Consider the following 26,916-nt stretch of genomic DNA (forward strand, 5'->3'; position numbering starts at 1 on the left):
GCGGACGCCATATATATATTGTGTGTGTGTGTGTGTGTGTGTGTGTGTGTGTGTGTGTGTGTGTGTGTGTGTGTGTGTGTGTGTGTGTGTGTGTGTGTGTGTGTGTGTGTGTGTGTGTGTGTGTGTGTGTGTGTGTGTGTGTGTGTGTGTGTGACTATGCATGCGTGCATTAGTACTATTTGAGAGTGAGAATATGTTTTCGTGTGTGTGTTTGCTTGTAGGCTTTTATGTGAATCTGGGAGAAAGAATGGACTTTTAAACTGTAGCACTAGATGACTCAAATAAAATCAAATGACCATCACCAAGTGAAATTATTATTGTCTCCGCCAGGAGACTATGTTTTCACTTTCCGTCCCGTTCCCCCTCGGCCAAGCTAACATTGGTCAAGCCTCACGTGACACGTGACAATACGTTGAAAGAGTGTGCTCTGATTGGCTAGTGAGACGCATGACGTATAGCGGCCTATAAATAGATGTGTCACTTTGAAAGAGTTTTGGTCTCTTTCAAAGTGAGGTAAGACAGGAATAATCACGAAATGGCTGAGAAATGGCGGAGTAACACTTAAGACAGGATTAATCAAGTAACACTTAAGACAGGATTAATCAGGAACAGTACTGGCGGAGACCTGTGCTCCGAGGAGCACATTTTCTAGTTGTCTCCGCCAGGAGAGTTTGTTTTCACTTTCCGTCAGCCAAGCAAACATTGGTCGAGCCTCACGTGACACTTGACAATACGGTGAAATAGTGTGATCTGATTGGCTAGTGACATATAACGGGCTATAAATACATGTGTCACTTTGAAAGAGTCTTTGCCTCTTTCAAAGTGAGGTAAGACAGGAATAATCACGAAATGGTTGAGAAATGGCGGATACTGTAACAATTGGATAGGACACTTACACAGACAGGACAGATAGGACACTTACACAGACAGGACGGATAGGACACTTGCATAGACAGGACGGATAGGACACTTATACAGACAGGATGGATAGGACAGTTATACAGACAGGACGGATAGGACACTTATACAGACAGGACGGATAGGACAGTTATACAGTAACTCCAGGTGGGGATACCAGTTTTATCCAACTAAGGTTTGGATAAAACAGACGGATAGGACACTTGTGTCATGTTACTATGACACAGTAACATGTTCTAATTAGAACATAAGAATTAGAACATTCCCAACACAAGTCTGCTGGCGGAGACTTGTGCTCCGAGGAGCACTTTTTCTAGTTATTATTATTATTACATTTAGCCATGAGAGCTGATGCTCTTCTCAATAGTGACTTTGAACAAGTGAGTAGACAAGCGAGTTTCTCCCCAACCTAACACCACTCCAGAGTTGCTCTCCCGGCTCCGCTACTGACATGCCTTTCCATCATGAGGACGGATGGGCACAGCATCCTTTGGGAAATAATTGTATTTGTCCAAGTTTGTGGGCTAGTGTAGTTATTTATGGTGGTTTGGTATGGGAAATCAATCGAAGGAAATTGACCCGCAACTCCTTGTTCCGTACACTGTTAGTTCTGCTGGCCCGTTAGTCTCCTGTTGTTTGGTTGGTAGGGAGATCGGGGGATAGAAGACCTTTGAACAAGCTGCTGATAAATATTGGTGCCATTTCTTCCTGTATGCCCTGCCCACCCACAGCTTCCGGATGCCCGAGTCTCACACACACACACTGGTTACTTAATGACTCCAAATGTTGCCTGTGGTGTCACTGGAATGTAACGTGCTGTAATACTGCAGGTGTTGCAAATGATTGATAGTGATTATGTGAAATGTTACTGTGTGGGAGGGAGTTTGGAGAGTGTAGTGAGTGGAGCGTAGTGGTGGGGTGCATTTAAAGTGTGTGTGTGTGTGTGTGTGTGTGTGTGTGTGTGTGTGTGTGTGTGTGTGTGTGTGTGTGTGTGTGTGTGTGTGTGTGTGTGTGTGTGTGTGTGTGTGTGTGTGTGGTGTGTGTGTGTGTGTGTGTGTGTGTGTGTGCGCGCGTGCGTGCCGGCTACACCTGTGCATTTGTGTGTGTGTTCGCAGGTGGTAATATAACCATCTGTATGCACATTCACATGCTGTCCTAGGTGTGCTTGTCCCCCTCTGAGTCCTGTTCTGTATGGACAGCATGAGGCAGTAGCAGAGGAGGAGCTTTCCTCGATAAACAGTGACATGCATGCTTATGATGGGGGTGGGGCATAATGAGGTTGATCTCACTGCTTTGGAAGAGCAGTTTAGAGAGCAGTTTTATTATTCAAATCAGAGCTTTGGAGTCCGTACTACAAGGGCATGAGAATCAATAAGCCGAGAGGAATTTTAACAAGAGATGGGAAGACTCATCTGATGGCAGTTTGTGTTTTGCATTTTGTGCCCGTTGTTTGTTTATCGTGTGTGTCTTAGCCTAGGTGACTATGGTCAGTGTAATGCTGGTGTGCCTATGTGTTGTGGCTTTTGACAGTATGCAAATTACACTACATGTGGACTGTGAGGATCATGGACAAAAAAATATAATAGAGCAGAGCAATATTTGACTGTTTATTGGTCAATACTAAAGAAAAGAGAATAAATAAAAGTGGTACACAATAATCAGTAGTAAAAGGGAGAAGAGGAAAAGAAAAGCAGGGCTTGCACCAATTAGGCTATATAGCATTACAATTCCATCCAATCTGAATTGTCATTACAAGGCCGTCCAATCAAAATTTCCATTACAAAGCAGTCCCATTATTTAGAATAAAATCAGTCCAATTAAAGTCTCTATTATAAAGTCATCCAATCAGAATCTATGTTATTAACCCATAATCACTCATAAGGGCCGTTCACACCATCCATCCATCCCTCCATCCCTCCATCCATCCATCCCTCCATCCATCCATCCATCCATCATCCATCCATCTTCAAACGCTTATCCGGAGTCGGGTCGCGGAGGAAATAGTTCCAGGTGAGAGTTCCAGACTTCCCTTTAGCAACATTAGCCATTTCCTCCTGGGGGATCTCGAGGCCTTCCAAGGCCAGTGTGGAAATATAATCCCCCCATCTGGTCCTTGGTCTGCCAGGGGGTCTCCCCCCAGTGGGGCATGGACCAAGGACCTCCCTAGTGAGACGCTCAGGAGGCATACTGTAGATGCCTGAACCACTGGCTCCTTTCCAAGTGAAGGAGCAGCGGCTCTACTCCGAATTTCTCACCCTATCTCTAAAGGAGAGGCCAGCCACCCGTCAGAGAAAACTCATTTCGGCCGCTTGCATCCGCGATCTTATTCTTTCGGTCATGGCCCACACTTCAATCATGACCATAGCTGAGAGTAGGAATGAAGATTGCGGTACGGCGACTACAATACCGCTCCAGCTGCTCTTATTCTCCGGTTGATCTCACTCTCGGTCCTCCCCTCACTCTTGAACAATACCCCGAGATACTTAAACTCCTTCACCTGGGGCAAAGTCTTGTTCCCTACCTGGAGTGCACAATCCATCAGTTTCCTGCTGACTACCATGGCCTCAGATTTGGAGATGATGATCCTCATCCCAGCCACATTGTCTTTGTTATACTTGTGGTGTGATCTCTGCCATATAGTTATTGTTATAGTTATAGTGCTTGGTGTGAACGGCCCTTTACATTTGTGTATTTGGATTTAATTCCTTTAAAGTTCCCTTTCCCTATACCTTTTTATTTTCTATTTTCTATAAGTGCTTGCATCTAAACCTAGGTAGATAACACATTATTTTATATTCTGAATTTCTGACAGAAAATGCTCTGTCATTGTAAGAGACTAAATCATATGTCATTCGTTAAACTGATGAAAATCAACTATTAGTCTATCAGTCTCTTTGTGTCAGTTTCTGGTATTCTCTCTGTGTTAACATCCCTGTGTCAGTCTCTGTGTTAGTATTTCTGTGTCAGTCTCTGTGTTAGTCTTTCTGTGTCAGTCTCTGTGTTAATCTTTCTGTGTCAGTCTCTGTGTTAATCTTTCTGTGTCAGTCTCTGTGCTAGTCTTTCTTTGTCAGTCTCTGTGTTAGTCTTTCTGTGTCAGTCTCTGTGCTAGTCTTTCTGTGTCAGTCTCTGTGCTAGTCTTTCTGTGTCAGTCTCTGTGTTAATCTTTCTGTGTCAGTCTCTGTGCTAGTCTTTCTGTGTCAGTCTCTGTGTTAGTCTCATGGTGGTGGAAGGCAGTTTTGGATACATTGCGTCACGTTGTCTCTTTGTGCTTTGTGGGAGCACAGGGTTGTAAAAGAGCTGCTTGTGTTTGGTGACCTTCACTGAGGGACTCTCAGTCAGCGTGTTTGTGACCCCTGATCTATGCTTTCATGACCAGATGAAAGTCTGTCTCTAACCCCCCACCCCACCCCCACCCCTCTCTCTCTCTCTCTCTCTCCCTCCATCTGTCATGACCAGATGAAAGTATGTCTCTAAGCCCCCCCCCCACCTCTTTCTCTCTCCCTCCCTCCTTTTTTGTATTACGTATGTCCAATAATTAGATGTTGTCACGCAGAGTCCTTTACAAGCAGAACTATGCCAGATGCAAATGTACAGTAAGGATATAATATTAAGAAAAATAGTTCACTTCACAACATGAAGACAGTGGTGGATAGTACCACAGAGAAGACATGCATATAAGCAGGTGCTTTTCAGCAGCTTGAATGATCAATAGAGTATAGCAGTGGTGGCCATTTTGAGATTCCACAGATCGAAAGCCCATTCATTTTTCCCATAGAGATGTCAAACATATTTGAATATTTAATTATTTCATACAATATTTAATAAACACCCTTTTTTGCCACTTCTGGAACAAATGTTCCAGCTCCGTGGTTTCTTCGTGAGTTCCGCATAACACGTGCTAACACAATTATAATAACTAGACCATACCCGGTGAAGTGTGCAGGCAAAAGTAGTTGCAAAAGTGGGGTTATTGCACGTCCTGTCGCACGTCCTCCCCGCGCGTCCCGTCGTCCAGCAGATCGCCCACCCCAGACCATTCATTCCGTTTTGGGGCGAGACAATTAGGCGCAGATTGCTCACCCCAGACCGTTCGGTGCCATCCGGGGCGACCGTGTTTAGGGGCGAGAATCGAGATAGTGAAACGGCCGCATCGTTAGCTTGTACAGATTTTCGGAGACTCGACATGGTGCAATGGCTAGATGAGATTAACGTTTGTGTCTCTGGTGGAGAGATTTACTTAAACGCGACGTGCTACCACCTTTGCATGAAAGGATTGCAGTGCATTTCATGCACACATTCTCTCACACACACACACACACACGCGAACACACAGCACAGGCGCGAGCCGTCGGCGCGTGCGCGCACACACACACACACCACGGAGCTGTGACGGGCAACTCTGCGCAGTGTGATGTCCCATTGTTTGACACATAAACGCTATTAATAAGTGGAGATTTGTTGAAATTGAAAAAAGGGCTTCGCAGTTGTGTTCAGATGGTAATGGTCAATGGCTGTGTGCAAAATCAGATCAAGTGCTCCAGCCAGTGAGGAGAAACGGCACACAGACGAACGAAGGCCACAGAGGTTAGTCAAATTATAGGAGGATATGACAGTACATAAACTGGCAAACAAATATCACTGTACTGATCGCCCTGCTTCCCCTTTACCTGGAGAAGCACATACTGTACTGTAGACTGGATAGGGTGCACAGACTGATAATAAAACCAGTAAGACTCCCTAATCGGGAGATAAGCGACCGTAGGTCACATGTATACAGAAGAGGGCTGTAACGGCGATTGGTTCCTAGTTGTGTGGGCAATGTATAGTTTTGTTTGGTGGTCTAAGAAATGTGGTGGCAGGCATGTTGATGACATGAGTGTAGACATACTGTGTAGTGTGTAGCAATTTGCGTGTTTTTAGGGGCAAAACTGTAGGAGTAGTGGGCAAAAATGTGTTGTGAAAAGCGGCCTGAAGGTGGCGCTAGAAGAGGGCCATGTGAGAAATTAGGGGTGGGGTGTCCGCGTTGCCTTGGCGGACGAATAGGTACCGGCCGCGGCTCTCCCGGACGCTCCTAGCCCGAGTTACGGCATTTTATGTGAGCTGCAGTGGCAGGGGGTCCTCCACTGGGGGCGCCACCACTTTTGCATCCGTTCTGGAGCACCAGGAGTGGGTGGTCCCCGGGAATGCCCCGTGAGCAGCCCCGTTGGGGTGGTCATTTGGTAATTAGTCCACATGTGCTCATTTTTTACACTTGGGGGTCCCCGAGGCAGCTGGGGGTCCCTGGAGCTCCGGGGGTCCTTGGAGGGTGTAGTTTGGCAGGTAAGGAGTGTGTGTGAAAAATCTGGCATGGATCGGGGCAACGGGTGCGGAGATATGAGCAGGGCAAAAGTGTGACGTGTGTGTGTGACGGAGTGACGTGACGGACGGACACCTGGAGCAGGTTTCTATAGTAAATGCGACCTACGGTCGCAATAACAATATGAAATGCAATAAAAAGCCTGTGTTCTTGTGGTGGATTGTCGCTTTTCATTAGGCTGTCGGTGTCGTCTGTACCGACTTCGCTGTTGTGTGTCAACCTTCTGAACCCATCAATTATTCTGCTGATACAAATTAATGTTACTTAGAGGCATGTCTAGTTTTCTTTGGCCAAGTCTGTCTGCTTCAATCTCCTCTTGACCCACCCACCCACACACAGCCTGCTCTCGTTCTCTCACTCACATGGACACGCACGCTCGCCCGCACCAATGCCCGCTCTCTCACCTGCAACATCTCTGTCACTTATCCATCTGTCCTCTCCCTCTGATGACTCAGCATCCTGTACAGATGGCCTCACCCACCTTTTTGCACACATTCCCACATTTCCCATGCTTTAGCATTTACCAGAGAGAGAGAGAAAGAGAGGGAGAGAGAGAAAGATACTGCTTAAAAATAGGCTACCTGGACAAAAAGAAGAGCGCAGAAACAAACAGAGACAGAGGGGGTAGGGGGGGATGGACAAACCCTGTGATAGAAACACAAAGACAGGGAAAGAGACAGACAATACAGACAGACAGACAGTGCGTGGGAGACAAACAGAGCAAGACAGAAAGGCCATGGTACTCCAGCTGACACCACAGACCTACTACACACAACTGACTGTCTGTGAGGAAACAGTAGAGCTCTGAGACAGGCCTTGTTTACTGGCTAACTATCTGAAACGCGCACGTGCGCACACACACACACACACACACACACACACACACACACACACACACACACACACACACACACACACACACACACACACACACACACACACACACTACTTATGTTTTTGGGTCTACCATAGTATCTCAGTCAGCAATCTGGGAACCCATTTGGTTGTTTTTGCCTCTGGGGGCACAACCTCCTTTTTGTGTTTAAACAGGAACACAGGTTTGGCTCCTCCTTTTATCAGTCCACTTCCATCCGAGTGCTTCTGTGTTTATTCCTACTGACAACAACATTAGATGATTAAGGCAGCAGTCCTGACAGAGAGTCTTGAGGAATTACTCAGTCAGTATAAAATTTACAGATTATACTGTATGTGCAAAGTGTCATGCCAATCGGACAATACGTTCATGATTTTGGGCATTTTGTACAAAACTGGCGATTCCCGCAAACTTAGGAAGCCAACTGTAGCCAATCGGAATGGAAAATGAGAAACCGACAGATATGCAGTATCTTGACTACAGAGATAATGCCGATTTGTCTGAGGTATGGACAAAATCTCGGAGTAGGAGTCCGATGGACGGATGGACGGACGGACAGACTCGCAGGAGCGAAAACATAATCCCTCATCTTCGGCCGCTCTGGCCTGGCGGGATAAGGAGCAGAATAGCAGAAAAGACCAGAGCAGTAGAAGACGAGTGGTGGCTTTAAAACACATTTAAATGGCTGAATTAACTTGGTGCTTTCCACTATCGATCCATGGCATCATAATACATTAGCTTGTGGTTAGAGGCTGTAGGGACTAGGGAGTTTATAGAGTGCCTGGATGTGGGAAGAGTACTATTCTAAAATAAGCAATTTTTTTTTTACTTGAAGTATGCCTCTGTATAATTTTCAAATGTGAAGGATGCCGTCTGAGAGGGTTAGAATCTTTACAATCAATGAAAAGTGGACTTTGTGCTAATTATTATTTTGTAATAGTTACAGTAGGGTAGCTCTTTTTAATGGTTTACCTCTCAGTTTGGTGCAAATGTTTCCATGTTTTTATTGTGGTTATCGTGGAAACATGTGCTGTGCATGTGTGCATGCGTGTGCACTTGAAACAAGATTATCCAGTGTGCATTGTGTGTATGCACTTAGGCATATTTGCAAGTGTGCACAAAATACACTCTGCACATCCCTTTAAAAAAAATATATAAAATAGATAGCTGTGCACTTTCATTGCCAACACCCCATCACCACCACTGCCACCACTTTCATCAAATCTGTAGCAGGCAGCTTTGCAGAGCTGTGGTGGTGAGGCTTTTGGCAAGCATGTCTTAGCACTAGCAGATGGGACAGCCTTCACACCCCAGTCCCAGATCTGAAGGATCGATACCTGACACTAAGCAAACTCAACTCAATCCGTTCACCACCTGATACATGGGCAAGGCAATGGGAATCGACAAGGAGACTTTTCGCAACAGAGGTGTGTGGCTTGAGTTCAGCAAAAAATGTACAGGGCAGACAAGAAAAGTGCTGGACTGCCATTCTGGGAGTGTTTTGCTTTTGAGATGTCGTTTGTGAGATGAAATACAAATATAGCCGTCAACATTCTTCTCTCTCACGTCTTCCCTGGAGTTTGAGGAGTTCATCATTTCTGGTCCTTTCTATGGATTACCTGACACGAGGGAATGCGAGGGAATAGGCAATCCACTTCCCTTTATAAATTTGTTCTTTATTGAGAATTTGAGACTTATAAATAAGCGTAAACAAACTGCTTGACAAGAACAATGTTGGCGTAACTGAGATATTCACTGAGAAATATACAGTATCCTATATTAACTCTCTCAGTGCCAATGAAGTAAAAAAATATGTTCATACTGTGCCAGCAATTTTTTGTTTTTTTTTCAAAGTAAAAAAAAAGTGCTTAGGAAGCGAGATACAGCCTTTTTCAGTTGTAAGTTAAACAAGGAGTGGATGGAGCTGCAAATCTTCAGATAATGATATCTTGGGTTCTGAACATTTTTTTCCATTTTTTTTTTTTTTAAACTCAGGCTTTTTCGTTCTTGGCACTGAGGGCATTCAGAAAAAACTCGGGATATCTCGTTGTGTGGCACTGAGAGAGTTAAAATTGCCTAATGGGTAATGCTGTCGGTCAGTCAGTCGGTGGGTCAGTTGGTAGGTCAGTCAGTGGACCAGCGACAACAGCATGACATCATCAGACCCAAACAAACCGTGTCATCATGACATCATATCTTATATACACAGATTAACAACTATAGTACAAAGAGAATAATTCCTGGTTTCAGTGCGGTGCGGGGGGAGAATGTTGGTGGGTGGAGACTGGAGAAACAAGGAAGAAGGGGGATTGTTCCACCCAGATTCATATAAATGGGGACGGGGCATAACAATTCTATACAGATTAAATAAAGATTGCATCGGACCACAAATTGAAATACCATGACGGCTATGTAAAACACAACTTTTTTGGGGGCTTTTGGGGAAGATACTGCATATCTCTCAAGTGAAGCACAAGCAATAAGTGATGTCACAGACAAAACAAACTTTTTTGCTGGTTAGCTAAAACATAATATTTCAGATTAGCTAACTTCAGCTCTATTCAACGGGGAAGCTTTTCTGTGACAATGGGCGATTGACTACTGCCGATGTCTGCTGAAACGGAACGCTGCAACATGGACAAAGTCAAATCTGTTGCATTCTCCCTCGTGAAAGCCATGTTGAGGAGTCTAGAGAAGAATGCAACGTGTCTGTCCCATTCAACCAGCCTGAGTTGGCACTGCCACAAAGGGCAGAGGCTGTGGAATATGATAGGAAGTGTTCCAGCTTTCTCACTTAGAAACAGAGCTGTTCCACATGGGTTGAAGAAGGCTTAGGACAGGCTTAAATTAACTTGTATACATTACATTGTCATCAACCCAAATCTACTGTTGCCCCTACTGCTGATTTTCATGGTTGATTGATTGATTGCACAGGGAAGTACAGTTCAATACAAGGTCTGCTAAGAAGATTTTAAACCCAAGAAAGCATTATGGCTTGTTTCCATTGGGGTCCTTTGTACTCAATTCATCTGTCTCATTATAAGCATGCCATGTAAATACAATTACAGTTTCACAATTAGTCTGCTTAACCCCATGACCAGAGTCGAAAACGACTGTGCAATAATTCAGGAGTAACGTTTTGAGTAAAACATTTTCTTTATTTTTTCTTTTATCTTGCAGCATATTTTAAGGTTTTTTAACATTAATATATATATATTGAGGATTGTAAAGGATGGGCAAAGAATAAGCATTGTGCCTCAGCCTATTCCTTTTTTCGGTCATTGAATTTGAATTTGTGTGTGAGTTGGTTGGATATGTACATTTGTGATGATGATTTTCTTGTTTAAGCCCACACAAGTGTGTTTTGATTTGTTGTGAACAAAGACCGAAAATAAACCATTCATTTATGCTGAAACGTGTTTCAGCATTAGCTTAGGGTAGAACATGTGCAGCATTATCATATTTCGGAATATTTTATGGCTGCCGGGTGGAACACTCTATGAACCATGAGGAAAATGGGATGTACAGTACTGTACGCATTCAAATGTCAGCTCTTCTCGTGTGGCTTGCTGACACTGTATAATTCTGATAAATTATTGTGTGTGTGTGTGTGTGTGTGTGTGTGTGTGTGTGTGTGCGCGTGTGTTTACCACAAACTGTTTAATTGACAGACATGAGAACTCATATTCCCTCCACTCCTCCCCCCCCCCCCCCTCTCTCTCTCTCTCCAGTGGGTGCTGGCCTTTGAGATCTTCATCCCTCTGGTCCTCTTCTTCATCTTGTTGGGTCTCAGAGAGAAGAAACCAGCCATCTCTGTGAAGGAAGGTAGGGAGAAGCTGTAGATGGATAGATGCCTGCCATTATAAATATCGCTAGCTCTATATATACTTCAGACAAGCAAACACACAGCTTTGCCAAGAGCATGCAAAGATATGATTTGCCTACTGGCTTGGGCTGCGGCATTTGTCCTTGTTTCTAATGTGTACAGCTGCCTGTGGTTCATGTTTTTGCTGTTGTTGTGTTGTCATGTGTCATACAGTATATGTGTCCTTATTTTATTTCTTATGTGCTGTTTACTACTGTGCATAATTAAAGACTTATTGATGTGTGATACACATTAATTTCTAGAGACATTAGTAATGTGTATCCCATCCTTTTGGATGTTTTGGGTTTCGTTGCACTGTCATCGTCTGTTGCACCCAATTTATTTGTCCATTGTTTTGTATTTTTCTTTTATTGATCTGCCTTTTTCTTGTCTTTTTCCATTTGTATTTCTGTCTTTGTTTCAACTGTTCTTTCTCTCCATCTGTCTCTCTTCTCGGTTTCTCTGTAATTTTTCCGTTGTTTTTTTGTGACGGTGCATGCTGTATGTTGACTGCATGCTGGATGGAGCAGTGTGTAAGTGTCAAAGTCACTCTTTTTTATCTCCCATCTTGATCCTGACTGACTCACTCATTCATGACAAATTTAATCCTTTCATTTCCTCAACAAGGATTAATCCTGCCTGATGGAGGGTGTGTTTCTGTGTGTATGTCAGTATGTCCTCATGTTGCTGTCAACATGCCTATGTGTGTATCTATAAGTCTGTGTGTGTCAGTACTATGTCCTCATGTTGCTGCCAACATGCATATGTGTGTATCTATAAGTCTGTGAGTGCCACCAGACCTGTGTGTGTATTTCCACGCACACACACACAAGCACCAGTGTGCAAGTGTGCGTAGATTCATTTGTGCCGTAGTGCATCATGTGTCTGTGTGTTGTTGAAATATGATCTCCACTTGCGAGTGTGTTTCTTCTTCCTAATGGCGTCACCTGTCTGCATGTTGTCAGCTCCGTGCTGACAAAGTTCTACCCAATCCACTGGGCCCAGATCTGTCACCTCCACAGAACAGATCCAATAACACAATGTATCAAGATGCTGCTGAACAGCCTCATTGTACCCTGGTTTACTGCTTCCAGGCAAACTATACACACACAATTCACCACACTGTGATTTAAATAAGTTACAAAGTTACAAATGAATAAATTAGCACTGCAGATTGTGCTGTTAAGCCTGTAGCATACTCCAAATGAACATGAACTTTGTTCAGCTTCGGCAGATCAATAAGAACAAAATGAAAATCAAAAATCGAAAATCTTGCACCTCCGAGATTATAACTTGCCAAATACCTCAGTTAGCTGAACATCATGTGTGATTGATCAGAATTGGAAGGTGGGTGTGATTTATTTTTTTTTGTTTCCGCATTCTGCCCAAAGCTGCCAGCAGATAGTTTTGAAGAGAGATTGGCTGAGGAGGTTGTACAATCACCTTTGTAATTCCTCTCTGAGTGACTATAAACACATCCTTTGCCAGAAATAGCAAAAACTCTGTGGCAAAAATTATAAAATAAAAAACAGTGGATCAAACCACTGTTGCTTGCTGTTGCTACTAGACACACTACAGTGTGGGTGGGGTCTAACTTTCATAACATAGAGCTGAGCGGTTGCGAGTATAAAATAAATTTGTCCTCTTACTTTGTTCAGTTCAGAAAGCCTTGCCAAAGCCGGAAAAAGTTTGGTGTTGTTTGAAGTTGTTTGAAAAACTGTGGGTCCCACACTGTCCCGCAATAAAGTGCCTGAAGAAGATCAAAGCTGGAGATAACAATGCAGAAGCAAAGCAATAAAAAGGTCTGACGCATTTCTCAATTGTTAGTAAATGCAGAGGAGAACGTACCTTCAAAACATGGTTAGGTACAGTATACGTATCTATCAATTATAACCTACTGTTGAGCAGTCGCCTAAGCCCAGCTCACTGTGTCGCTGTCCATGGTGCTGTAATCTCTCTCTCTCTCTCTCTCTCTCTCTCTCTCTCTCTCTCTCTCTCTCTCTCTCTCTCTCTCTCTCTCTCTCTCTCTCTCTCTCTCTCTCTCTCTCTCTCTCTCTCTCTCTCTCTCTCTCTCTCTCTCTCATATATTCTTGGGCAGTAATGGTGAAGAATGGGTGCAGAAAATAGTCCCGCACAAAGCTCTAGTCTGGAGTATGCTGCAGCATTTAATTTAAATATCCAGTTCGAAAGGGATTCATTTGACTGATTGATTGAATACTTTATTAACAAATTGCAAACATTACAGCAAGTACAATTACGCAAGCAACGCTAAAAGGATAACACAAAAAGCCTTGAGGGCTTGTTTCCATTGTGGTCCTATAATAGATGGACAAGAAGCATGTTTTACATGAACACACATGATCAGTTTAGAGATGATATGGGACCTACTTCATCACCTACTTACAAAAAAGTGTAAACTTTTTGGCATATAGTGTATGCTCTAAAACAAAATGACTGCTGTGTTTAGACTGATTAATAGTCTGCTTGGAAACATGCACACTAATGACACCTGGCCATAGAAAAACATGCTCGCTGAACGAAAAAACATGAGTTGTGCAAAATATATACAGTGTGTTTGTGTATATATATATATATATTATGCTAACAAATCTAAAACTGCATTTCACCTCTAAAACAAAATGGTACACATGTGACGATGCACCTGCGTTATGGCTGTACAATGAATATAGTCCAAACCAATCCATTGGGATTTCTATTTTTATGTTTTGCTGATTATGTACAATATGGAATACACGTAGATACAATTTTGTCTAGGCTTTCTTCATTCCATATTTAAAACTGTACTGTATGCTTAAGATTTAATCAGTTTGAATAATATGAACGTCCTGCCAGAGTTTCAACACACCACCAGAACACCATGTTTAGAAAGCTTTCTGGCAGGTTGCATCTCTCCCTCTGAGACAAAGCCTCTTGCTGTTTGAAAAATGCAATTCTTTCATTTTTACAATTTATATTAGTGCAGCCCTAGCTTGTCCAGGTGTTTCTGTCTTACTGTGTGTAATTGAATCTTAATATAGCACTGAAGTCTAACGTAATTTACGCATCCTACCTGGGTCACGTAGGATGCCATCCTACCTGGGTCACCCCCCCCCCCATTCTGAATTCGCCAGAAACAGACTGTATCAAATATGAGTGACTGACTATCGTAAACGATCGTAAACAGATCCACCTCCCTGACACTAGCGCTGGGACAATGTGTTTATTTTTGGACCATAATTCTTATATGAGACGACTCTAAGATGACCCAATGTGATTTTCCGTTGAGAAAAAACCTCTGTGACCCAGGGGATGAGCGAGTGACGTCAGGACTTCGGTACTCTATTGCTGTCTGACTCATACTGTATGTCTGTCTCTGTGATGACAGCTTCTAATTTATTTTTCCTGATGTTCAGTCCAGCTCCTGTGACATACAGTTAGAGCTCCTCAAACCATCCTGGTTCCATACTAGGGATGGGACGATATGAAAATTTCAAGTCATCGATTATTGTGACCGAAATAATTGCGATTTACGATATTATCACGATAATCAAAATACTGTATGCTTAAAAAACTCTTAAAATGCCACTTTTGTGAACCCCAGCATCCACAGTCTGGGGGTGGAACATTTGCCAAAATAGAAGATCTACAAGCTCACAACGCGTCGCAACGTGACGTGCTGTGAGCTTGTAGATCGGCTATTTTTGCCAACATTTGCCAAATGTTCTAAATGATCGACTATTTTTGCCAAAGAGATTTAGAGAGTGAAAAAAATACTGTATCAAGTATGTTCTTTACAGGTGAGTTTTACCAATTCTAGAGGGTTATATAATAACGATTATCGTCCCATCCCTATTCCATACTGCAATTCAACAGCTGATTTCCACTGCCCAGCCCCTCCCCTCTCCCACTGACCTTTTATTTAACAACTGGTGTGCGCTCCACTGACAACATGACCTTAATCTTCAGCTCATTGGCCAGAGAGGTGACAGATGTCTGTGAATGTTCCTCGCTTGCGGTTCACATTTACTTTTAGATGGCGAGTAGGTTGGCCACTGGTTATTGATTCCTTTTCTTGATTTATTGCTTGATGATGCATGTGGTGTGCGTACAGGAGGGCAGGGAGTCCACTCTACTTTACAATGTTTTTTTTGTTTTTAATACAGAGAGTAGGGAGACTGAAAGAGAGACAGGGCAGGTGGGGAAGTTCTGTCATGGTTGGCATGGAAGGGATGCACATGGGACCGCAACAAAGACCGTTAACACATCACTTAAAACTGGTTTTCTGAAGTATATGCTGAAGTCTACATTACATTTTAGGCATCTAGCTGGCAAGGAATGAGCACGTACAGCTAAAGTTAAAGGGTAAAGTGATTTGTTAAAAGACAAAAACAGGATGGATATAGGGCAGCTGTAGCTAAGTGGGTAGAGAGGCCATCTAGGAAGGTCACCGGTTCGCCCCCAGTCTGCCCAGTCTATGTATCGAAGTGTCCCTGAGCAAGACACTTCTGGACGCCATGTTAATGGGATCCACTGCTCCTAATAGTCACAGGAGATAGTAGTACAGAAGACATATATTACCTATGTGCTATGTGCAGTTGTACTGTAGCAAACACAACAACAACAACTAAATGGGACACAATTATTATCATACTGTAGCTGTTGAGGATCATGTTAAATCTTATAGCGATCATTCCATTCAGGCTCTATTAGCCCACAACACAAACTGTGAGGGCCTTTCTGATAGTCTTCACTTGCCAACAAAGAGACATAAAGACTCATCTGTCCCCAGAAAGCCAACAGACAATAACTGTCTCTTAAAAGTGTATTAACCCATTCAATCCGGGAACGAATATGTGTCATTTTAAGATTTCTTTGGCTATTCAAAAATAGCAGATATACTCATAAGCTCATACAGCGTGGCACCGAGTGCCACGCTATGAGCTTGTAGATCTGCTTTTTTTTTTTTTTTATCGTATAAATGTGTGCAAATCTTTGAATATATATATTTTTAAAGTGAACACTGGTACTCAAATCTTTGCTTCTGGAAAACAAAATATTTTACAAATGTTCCTTAAAAAAATATACATTAAAAGATTTGCACAAATGTTCAGATTTTTCAAAAATAGCAGATATATAATGAAAAAACATCACATGGATGCACCTGGGACGTATCATCAGTGTTGTAGCGTGGGGTCAACGGGTGTTTCGGGTCTCTCAACATACACCCTCGCCCAGGTGACCAAGCCGGGGTTGATCAAGCCCCGACTTACTTCCCAGTAACTACCCACGGTCAGTCCTCTTAGGACAAGACAGGGCCACTCAATCCGCTTCTCCGGAACTACTCTGCCGGGACTGGGGGAGAGGAGAGGCTCTGGCACGTGGAGGGACTAGGCTATTTTTGAATAGGAAAAGAAATCTTAAAATGACACAGATGCGTTCCCGGTCTTGGTGGGTTAATTGCGACCGTAGGTCGCACTTACTACAGAAAGCTGCTCCAGGTGTCCGTCCGTCACTCCGTCACTCCGTCACACACGTCACACTTTTGCCCTGCTCATATCTCCGCACCCATTGCCCCGATCCATGCCACATTTTGCACACACACTCCTTACCTGCCAAACTACACCCTCCAAGGACCCCCGGAGCTCCAGGGACCCCCAGCTGCCTCGGGGACCCCCAAGTGTAAAAAATGAGCACATGTGGACAAATTACCAAATGACCACCCCAACGGGGCTGCTCACGGGGCATTCCCGGGGACCACCCACGCCTGGTGCTCCACAACGGATGCAAAAGTGGTGGCGCCCCCAGTGGAGGACCCCCTGCCACTGCAGCTCACATAAAATGCCCTAACTCGGGGGCTTGCCCCCCACAAACAATCCCTCCTTTCCCCTATAAACACACTCTCTCTCCCACACCACACACACACACACCAACAGCTCTTGCCTGCACACCTTTGCTTTTGGTCTGCCATACGACTGCTGAAACCTTCCCGCAGCTTTTCTTTCTTTCAGGACTTCAGACAAACATTCCTGGTAAGACACTGCCGCCTCCAAACAAAACTATCCATTGCCCACACAACTAGGAACCAATCGCCGTTACAGCCCTCTTCTGTATACATGTGACCTACGGTCGCTTATCTCCCGATTAGGGAGTCTTACTGGTAATAGGCCTATATCAATGCACTGGATGAATCATTACTTTGACTTACAGTACTGTTAGTCTAACAAGACTGACAAGCTAAAAAGATACACATCTACATTAACTATCATTCTCCCCTCCCCATCCACAGCGAGGGCCATCCATCCAGATATTAATGTCGTTATATACTCTTAAGACAGGAGTTAATAGATGTAGTACAAAAAAACACTGAGGCATTTATGCTCAAATAAAGTGTCTGGAGACGTCTTTTTCATGAGCTGTCCTTTGACAACTCTCAGTTGTCATCTCCATGGCAACAAGCTGAAAGCCTCCGGTTCATACTCCAGATAGTTTTATGTAAAGGAAAAGATGGCCACTTTCTTTGATATGTCATTGGCAACAACTGAACACTTTGGCCGAGCAAACCAATGAAAATGTAAGACAGCCAGTGACGAATGTTTGCGACTATACAACTTTTGTTACTGACAGGGGACAGTTCTTTTTTCTCGCATCATTGTGACAGTTGTTGATTATGAAACACCTTTACTGTTGCTGAATGTGCTTTGCTTGATTAGGAAGTGCAGTGGGGTTATAAAATCTCTGAGGGAAGTCTCAAACAAGTGACCAATACTACCGTCTCTGAGTATGGCCAGCAGACTGTGAAGTCCTGTATAGTTCCTATCATTTTTCAAAGTGCCCAGTGTGCAGTGAACAGTGCTGAATAAAAAGGAAAGACCCATGATTAAAAAGCAGTTGTAAATGTGTGCTATAATTTATGAAGGGTGCAATATCAATCAGCAAATTATTCATTGCTTGAGCTTTTTATTTTAACAATATTATGTTTTATAGATTTTTCCAATCTACAGAACAGACAAAATGCTTGAGCTTTTTATTATTGCAATAAAAAGTCATTTATTGGTCCCATTTATTTTTAGAGGAACAGACAGTTCCTTTCGCAAGGTTTCTAGATTTGTATTTGACTAGGCTAGGTGTCTCTAAGTTTAATAGAGAATTCAATGGGATCAGGGTGTAGGGAATATCCATCAGCAATTTACCCATCGTTTCTATTCCATCGGATCAAATCTATTCAGCACAGAGGGGGTTTCGCTTATTAATTGCTAAGCATACTGAAAATAACTTTTTTGAGGAATGGACATGAATAAAGGGAGGGCCTTAAAAACATTTGGTGCCTAGACCAGACGCCCAAAGGTCCAGTGTTGTGTACTGTGTGTGTACACACTATACTGACAGTGACAAAGCGCTACTGTATGCTGTACCTACTTTTGTTCTTTTACATCTGTGCCCATTCCTCTGTGTTGGAAGAAGCACCTGAGGTACAGTTGCATACAGAACCCTTGCCCTCTGTCGGAAACTTCAAGTTCAAGTGCACAGGCCTGGACCGCTGGTGTAGCAGTCCAGGCGCCTAGGCTCAGTGTAGCCTGACAGCGTGTCGCAGTTCGAGTCCCGATCCCAACGGCCTTTGCTGCGTGTCACTCCCTGTCTCTCTCTCCTCGTTTCAGCCTACTGCCCTATCGAATAAAGGCATAAAAATCCCCAAAATACATCTTTTTTTTTTAAAGTTCAAGTGCACATTTATAAAAGGTGTACAACATTTACCGTGTAGTGGAGAGTCCGAGACTACCGATATTTTCTCAAAAAGTGCACCATTTTCTAATCAATTTGAAAAACCTAAATTTGATTAAAATTTCTATTTGAGAACAATTCTATTTTTATTTAAACACTTAAGCCCCATTTTCAAAAATAGCCGATCTACAACACATTGTGAGCTTGTAGATCGAATTTTCACTAAGAAAGACATGCCCAACTGAAAGGTTGAAAGAAGTGGTACAAAATCGTGACACACCGGCTGCATAACTGCCGATAACGATGTTGTCAAAGTCAAATAATGACTGCTATATCGTTAAGACTGATATGTTGGTCAGGCTCTTGAGTAGTTTGGATAGCTGCAGAGGCTGCTGACACCTTTCATAACTTCTACACTAATGAAATGGGAGGGTGCTCAAGGCTCCCAAAGAGCTTGAGCTCAAGAGAAAAATCTACAGCGGATTACAGTAGGCTACACTGGAAAAAAAACTTGAAAAACTCAAAGTTCAGTTAATTTAGAAATAAATATACTCGCTCAAAAGGGGGAAAAAGGGGTAAACTGTCCAACGCTGTATCTACAGTATATTGTGGGTAAACTTCTTCTACAGTACTTCTCTTAGCATTTACTCTTGTATTTCTTACTATGAATTGCTTGACATTTGTATGTGAACAGAAGTGTAATTCTTGCATTTGTTGTGCAAAGTCACGCTGGATAAGAATGTCAGCTGAATGCCCAAAATGTAAATGGAAAGCATAAGTGTATTTATATAGCTGATAGCACTCCAATTATTTAAAGCCGCTGGAGGACAGACTAATATGAGAGAGGGATAGCCAGAGGAGAATGGAGAGCATTTCTTTTTCTCCTCTTCCCTGTGGGAGGATATAAGCAGCTAGCAGAAAAAACACCGAAAAACCCTTGCATTGGTAACCATGAAATTACATATTGTGTGTGTTACCAAGAGCCAATGTATTTTTTTCCTGTACCTGTTCTTCCCGTCTCTCTTTCTCTCACATACAGACACACACACTCCATCTCTCTTTCTCTATCACCCTCTCTGGGGGCGAAAGCTTGTCCAGCCAGCATTAACAGTGCAGACAAAAAAAGAACAATATCACGAGGCCATTTTGTGCGACAGAATGATGAAAGCACTATTTATTGGTCCTTGACATCTGAGAGTCTCTCTGGCCATTAGCTGCTGTGCTGTCGTATCTGTGATGGCTTGCCTGCCATGTTGCTCTCTTTCTCTCTAACTCTTAACTTTCTCCTCCTCTTTCTCTTCCATTTTTCATCGTTTGGTTTTGATCTTTGATCTTGTTTTTTTTCTTTTATTGACCACTACACTCCCTGACCTCCCTGCTTGTTAACCCTAATCTCCTCCGTACACCCCTCTCTCCTCTCCGCCCGATATCTCCTTCTTTCATCCGTCCTCTGTCTTTGCCCTCCCTTCCATCCCATTCTGTTCCAATACATTCTCCTCTCCCTGCCACTTCCCTGCCTCCTTTCTTTTGTCCATCTCCTTTCTCTGTTTGTGTTTTTGTTTGTTTCTCTCGCTCTCCGTTCTTCTTTCCTCCCTCCCTCCCGTCCTTGTACCATCTCTCTTTTCTTCCTCTAGCCTTCTACAGTTCAGCCCCGCTCACCTCGGCGGGCATCATTCCCATTATGCAGTCACTGTGTCCGGATGGACAGCGGGATGAGTTTGGCTTCCTACAGTACAAGAACTCTACGTGAGTCCACTCTGTTGTTTTATTTTATTTATTCATTCATTTATTTAAACCAGAGGTTCTCAACCAGTGGTCCGGGGACCACCAGTGGTCCTTGAGGGGGTTCCAGGTGGTCCCCAGCTAAATGATGGAGAGTTGGTAACCAAATGGACCCTTACAGATCTTTAACGCTCAGTTAAATTATTGTTAAACATCTGCAGTACTTAATTTACAAGAAGTTTACACAATTAGAGAATGTAGAAGAATTGTTATTTTGATCAACGTTTGCCTGTTATCTCTCCTATGGTACCAACATCAATATAGCATGGAATTGTGGACAAAATCTTATCCAACGATAACAAAATATTCTACGTTTTAGGTCTTTGAATGTCATGAAATGGTGGTCTGTGGCTCAAATGCCAAATAAATAATGAACCTTGATTTGAAAAGGGTTGAAAACCACTGATTTAAACAATTGAAAGTAGCTATCATTGAAGCTTAACACCATACAGTTAAAGAGTGAACCATATTGGGGTAGAAAGTAGAAACCCTACCCTGATAACCCCGTTCAGTATAATGAAAAAGGCAACTATAACAGTTGAAGGGAACACAATTAAGTTAAACTGGTTGAATTGGAATTGGATCCCTTTCAAGTGACTGAAACAAACATAATGGTGCATCTGCTGCATCTCTCATGGTCACATGGTGCTGGTGAGTGCATGTTTAAGCTCAGCAGGGGGCAAAGTGCCAACTGGGTGGTTGCCAAGTGACTACCATCAGACACAGGCATTGACACAGACGGATAGAAAATCCTACAGTCATAACATGCACCACCATCATACCCTATATGCATATCCACATAGTCAGACCCACCATTTGAACACACACACAGAATCAGAATGTGGAATTGGCATGCACACTTAGATGGTATGGGGTTAGATAGGGTTAGGGGTTGTTTTGTTTATTTACATTGCCTCTTAAATTCTGTCTCACTTTCTGATTGATCAGTCTTTCCTTTGCTGCTCTCTCTCTCTCACTCTGTCTCTTTCTGTCTCTCTCTAAAATGTTGGATTGATTAAGTCAGACACCAATATATCAAACAACACCATTCCTCTATTAAAGTTGTGCTTTATCTACAACCCTGTCATAACATTTCAACCAACTTTTATTTACACTTCTTTAGCACATACACACACACACACACACTCACTCACTCACATGCACGCACGCACACACTCACGCACACACTCACGCACACACACACACACACACACACACACACACACACACACACACACACACACACACACACACACACACACACACACACACACACACACACACACACACACGCGCGCACGCACACAATGTCCTATCAACATCTCTTTGATGCCATGCTCCTTGCCACCCTGCTTCTCCCTCCCTTTCTTCTTTTCTCCCTCCAGCTCTAGTTCCTTCTCTCCCAACGTCCTTCCCTCCATATCTGTGATTAATATCCCCTCTTCTTCTACCTCAATTACATTCCTCCCCTCTTTCATAGCTGGTAAATTACAAAATCCACTGTTCAATTTCACTATTTTGCCAGCCAGCCATGTTTTGAAGATGATTGTTTTTCTACTTTATTCAATAGAACATTACTTAAGAGACAGGAAAGATCATTGATCATAGAAGGGGAATGATGTATAATACGGGACCTGTGACAAACCGCTAAGGTATGAGCTCTGATTCAGTGCTTCACTAAGGCCCCGTCAGGGACCATTTAACAGCCAATAGAGAATTTCTGTACTTCAAAGACTAAGCTTATTAAACTTACTCACTGTTCTCCACCATTGCAATGGTCTCTATTCTCCAACTTTTGTTAATGAATATATTTTTGCACAGTTGTTTATCAGTCGTGAAACTTCACTTTTCACTCATTTGTGAATGCGTCAGATTACATTTAGAAATAGTTTATCTTTTCATGCACGTTACATAGCGAACACAGGAAGCTGCTTGAACTGAGTGCTCCAGCACCATGCTTTTAACCATTGACATCCGTGTTATTTGTGACTTGAATCACAGCAGTTACCAGTTCTAATACTCATTTACCTGCAAGCAAAATGCTTCGTAAAAATGACAGTAACAAGAGTCACGACTCAACAACTCCTGGCTTCAGGGTTTATGCTAATTCGAAGACAGATTTCTCAGAAAACCCAAGATGAATCTGTAGTTGAGTCGATGTCTAATGCTGTGTTAGATGGACTTCTCTTAAAGCTGAGGACCAAACAAGACATTTCACAGACATTTCGAAGGAACTCTCGGAAACACAGATAAGAGGGCTGGTTTTGCCCTGGCTAGGCAACCCAGCCTGGTGGAGATATGTGCTCTGGGGATCAGCCCTTTCTAGTTTATTTCTTCCTCATTCTTTATGTTACAAATATTTTCCTTATGAACAATGATTTGTATGTATTGTTGTACATTTTGAAAAATAAAGGAAAAGTGATCACCAAAAAAGTATAAATAAACTAACAACAAACGGTGACAAAATATTTAACATTGAAGAATAATTATCTGGTGAGTAAAAATGCAAGTACAACATATTTGTAGAAAATGCCAAAGAAGAAATACGTGCATGGGCAGAAATTGTTACAATAAGATGTGTGGAAAAATGTGCTGTTTAGACAAACATTGGAAAACAGAGACTATTGCCACTGTGCATAAGTCTTTTAGCTTGAAGACCGTCTTTACTTCAGTGAGTAACAAATGTATATTAAGCACAGTCACTGAAGAACAGACAGCGGGCAATTCTCGATGGGCTGTTAACATTGTCCCTGAGGCACAGCTGCAACTAATGCACTGATTCAGAGCTTTGGCACCCCCAGCATGGTGTTTAGAGTACAATAGTACAACCATCTATTCTCTGAAAAATGGCACAAGATAAGAAAAATGCACGGTTCCTGTGGGCCCATTATGCAGATACATGCAGCGGCAGAGTAGAAATACAGTCCCAAATAAAATACATGGAACTGTAATCGAATTGGCACAGCGGCACGGAAAAGTGTACAAAGGTCGCATTAAATACAGAAAGAACACATCCAGGATCTGCACAAATTATGCTTATGTGCAATTAACATAATATGTGCAAAGGTACGCATGTCACGAACATGGTAAATTGAGAATACATGAATAACCGAACATCTCCCACTCACTCACACACTTCCTCCCTCAGTGTGTCCCAGTTGTTGGAGCGGATCAGTGAGGTTGTGGAGCAGAACCACCTGTTTACTGCAGAGCGGCCTGGACTGGGCCAGGAGCTGGAATCTCTTCAGCAGCACCTGGACAGCCTGAGCTCTGACACAACACCGCTGGATCTCTTGTACAATAGCAGCCAAGGTCTGGAAGGCACATGTTTTTTGGGGGAGTGGGCTATCGGTCTTAGGTGAGATGATTAATTAAGCAGAGTTTAAAGGAGTAGTTCACCCAAGAAATTACTTATTTTCTATCAATTACACGCCCCATGTAGCCTTGAATTCATGCAGATTATTTAGTTTCTGTTACATTCCTAAGCCAATAATTTGATGACCGGGTCATCGGTCAATAGGAGACTCAAAAGGATACTTTTTGAGTCTCCTACCGGAGACACCGCCGCCGGTCATCAAATTATTGGCTTAGGAATGCAACAAAAACAAAAGAATCGGCATGAATTCAAGGCTTCATGGGGCATGTAATTGATAGAAAATAAGTCATTTTTTGGTTTGATTGTGTTGATCTTATACTTATATACATATCTACTTGTAGTTGTGGAATCATTGCTGATGGTGAATGTTGTCAGTTGAAGCAAGACAATGCTCACTGTACTATATTTCTGGAGAAATTTTAGTTCTGCAGAGCTCTACCGACAATGTCTGCATTAAGATTCTCATCAGCAGAGACATATACACTATTTACAACTTGAGTTGAGGGTATGGGGAACTGAGAGGACTAGCATGTTCCTCATCATCCGTTATTATAAACCTCCTGGTGAAACTCCTCACTATCAGATGAGAAGAAGCGGCTGCTGACTTCATATGTATCAGATGAGACAAGTGGTTGTCTACACCCTCCCACATGACCTACTGTACGGGCTAGTGGCAGGGACTACACACGAGGGAATTGGCACACAAACTAAATTAGGACAATAAAACAATGTAGTCCACAGGATGAACACAATGGAAATTGAACATCAGAACATGGCTTGTGAGATGGTTAGGTTACTAAATTCATGTTTGTTCCACGGTCTGCAGCCACATACGGTTCAAACTCTGCCTGTAGTTTGTCCACCACCCAATGATGTCAAAATACGCCATTGTGTGATGGTAGTAACCTAAGCTGCTCAGCGCTCACTACAGTGATATAGAGATACAGTACATTGATACAGGTATTATGGACATTGTAAACATGTATCTACTATGACCTATAATGGAAAATTGGCTAAATTATGCTTTGATGTTCAGTCTGAAGATCTTTGCCTTTAAAATATACCTCTTCTTAACCCATTCAATCTGGGAAAGCATCTGTGTCATTTTCGATTTTAGCTATAACCATTATTTTATACTTTGGCTATTCAAAAATAACAGATATACAAGTTCATAGCGTGGCACTGAGTGCCGCGCTATGAGCTTGTACATTTGTGCAAATATTTGAATATATGTACAGTATATTTTTAAAGGGAACATTGTTGACTCAAATCTTTGCTTCTGGGGGTCCCTGGAACAAAATATTTTGAGATGGGGGTCGGCGGCCAAATACATATCATTTTGGGTGTCTTTGACATGAAAATGTTTTAGCACCACCGATTTAGCAACATACAGTACGTTACGGTTTTCAGAAAACTGTTTAGATTTAGAAGACATTTGTAGATGTGTTCCCGGATTGAATGGGTTAAAATATACCTCTTCTTAACAACACATATTTGTACTATTGTGTATACAGTGTGATGCCTGATGTTGTGTGTATTTCTTACTGTATGTATGCTCCCCTCCAGCCTTCACCCTGGCAAGTATATTGAAGAACCAATCAGTTTTCCAGCAGTTCCTTGTCAGGAATCTCTCCCTGTCCAACGATGCAGCCAGCCTGCTTCTACTAACACCTCTCAGCGTCAGGGAGGTACGCTCTGCTCTACCCTGTTATTTCATAGCCTTCACACTGCTGTGCCTTGGTCTCGACTTTTCTTACAACTACATTTTAAACTTACTGCGATATCAGTAAGTAAATCAGGGGTTAAACTAATGCATTTAATTGATCATTTATTTTCAGATATAGCAAAAAATAGCACCGTGAAAATCGTGCGATGTGTTGTGGGCTTTAGATAGGCTATTTTTGTGTGACACTGTTGTATGACGAAGTGTAAAATAGTGCTTAAGTGGTTTATCGTACTGGGTGCTCAGGTGGTGCAGTGGTTTATCGTACTGGGTGCTCGGGCGGTGCAGTGGTAAAGTCCCTGCCAACCACCACAGAGGTTGTGGGTTCGAATCCACCGTGGTGCATCAGGCATCCGTCGGGCGTCTATGCGAACACATTTGGCACCTGTTCGGGCGTGGTAAGCTGGGAGGGGAGGGCGATATTGATCATTGACACATACTCCTACGGGCTGGGGTGGCACCTATCAGTGGGGAGTGTTGGGCGGGAGGAGTAGGATGAAAGCTCTACGTCCTCTCGGTGGGGGCTCCTCAGTGGCAGGTGAATCAGTAGGATACAACAGTAGTGAAAACACAGAAATGTGTGTGGGGAGGAATCAATTGGCATGAAGACTAAATTGGGGAGAAAAAGGGGGTAATAAATAATTGGCTACTCTAAGTAAAAAATACATACACATTTTTATTTAGTCTATCATAAAATAAAATTACAACAAACTTGAACTTGTTTTATTCTCTTTGAAAAGCACATATACAACAATGTATACTGGCCTGAGTATAGGAGCAGGAAAGACCATCATTCATAATAATTATGTATATTTATACTTGAACATTTTGGGCACTCAGCTGATCCAACTCCTATCCAGAGTGACTTACAAGGAGTGCCTCAACACAATGAGCCTCATTTGCAAGATTGCCCCAACATTACAAGCACTCAGCAGTGTGAGGGCTCAGAGCCACAGTATCCTGTTAACAGATGCCTCATGATACCCATGGTACAGCAGTCATTCATAACTGTAGTGCTGTAAGCAGCAGTCATTTCCAAATGTAATTAATCATGTCATGAATATTCCATGTCCTTGGGAAAATCTATCATGGGTTTTCTATGAGTACTGACCACATGACCAGTGCCTTAAAATATAATACGGGCAGACACATACAATTTTTTTTACAGATTCTTTCTATTCTCACATGCATCTGGTTCTTGACAAAGAACAAACTCTAGAAGACAGATATTCAATTCAATTCAATTTTAATTAAAGTGTCAAATCACAACAAGTTGTCTCAAGACACTTTACATGTAGAGCAG

At 42.7% G+C, this 26,916-nt stretch overlaps 1 protein-coding gene across 3 annotated transcripts in view; it reads left to right on the forward strand.

Annotated features, from left to right (window-relative positions):
* The window catches only part of abca2 (ATP-binding cassette, sub-family A (ABC1), member 2), a 100,707-nt gene that overhangs the window by 18,540 nt on the left and 55,251 nt on the right, over window positions 1-26,916 (forward strand). For 2 of the 3 annotated variants that reach the window (XM_084054241.1, XM_084054242.1), the window contains exons 1-3: window positions 20,281-20,478; window positions 23,663-23,826; window positions 25,457-25,578. In XM_084054241.1, the coding sequence (XP_083910367.1) occupies window positions 20,414-20,478; window positions 23,663-23,826; window positions 25,457-25,578 (351 nt within the window). In that variant the 5' untranslated portion in view covers window positions 20,281-20,413. Of the gene's footprint in view, window positions 1-10,879; window positions 10,974-20,280; window positions 20,479-23,662; window positions 23,827-25,456; window positions 25,579-26,916 lie in introns of those variants that run through there. The other variant, XM_084054243.1, reaches the window with a different exon arrangement.

The sequence above is a fragment of the Gymnoscopelus microlampas genome (genome assembly GCF_963454915.1).
Source record: "Gymnoscopelus microlampas genome assembly, chromosome: 4".
NCBI lineage: Eukaryota > Metazoa > Chordata > Actinopteri > Myctophiformes > Myctophidae > Gymnoscopelus > Gymnoscopelus microlampas.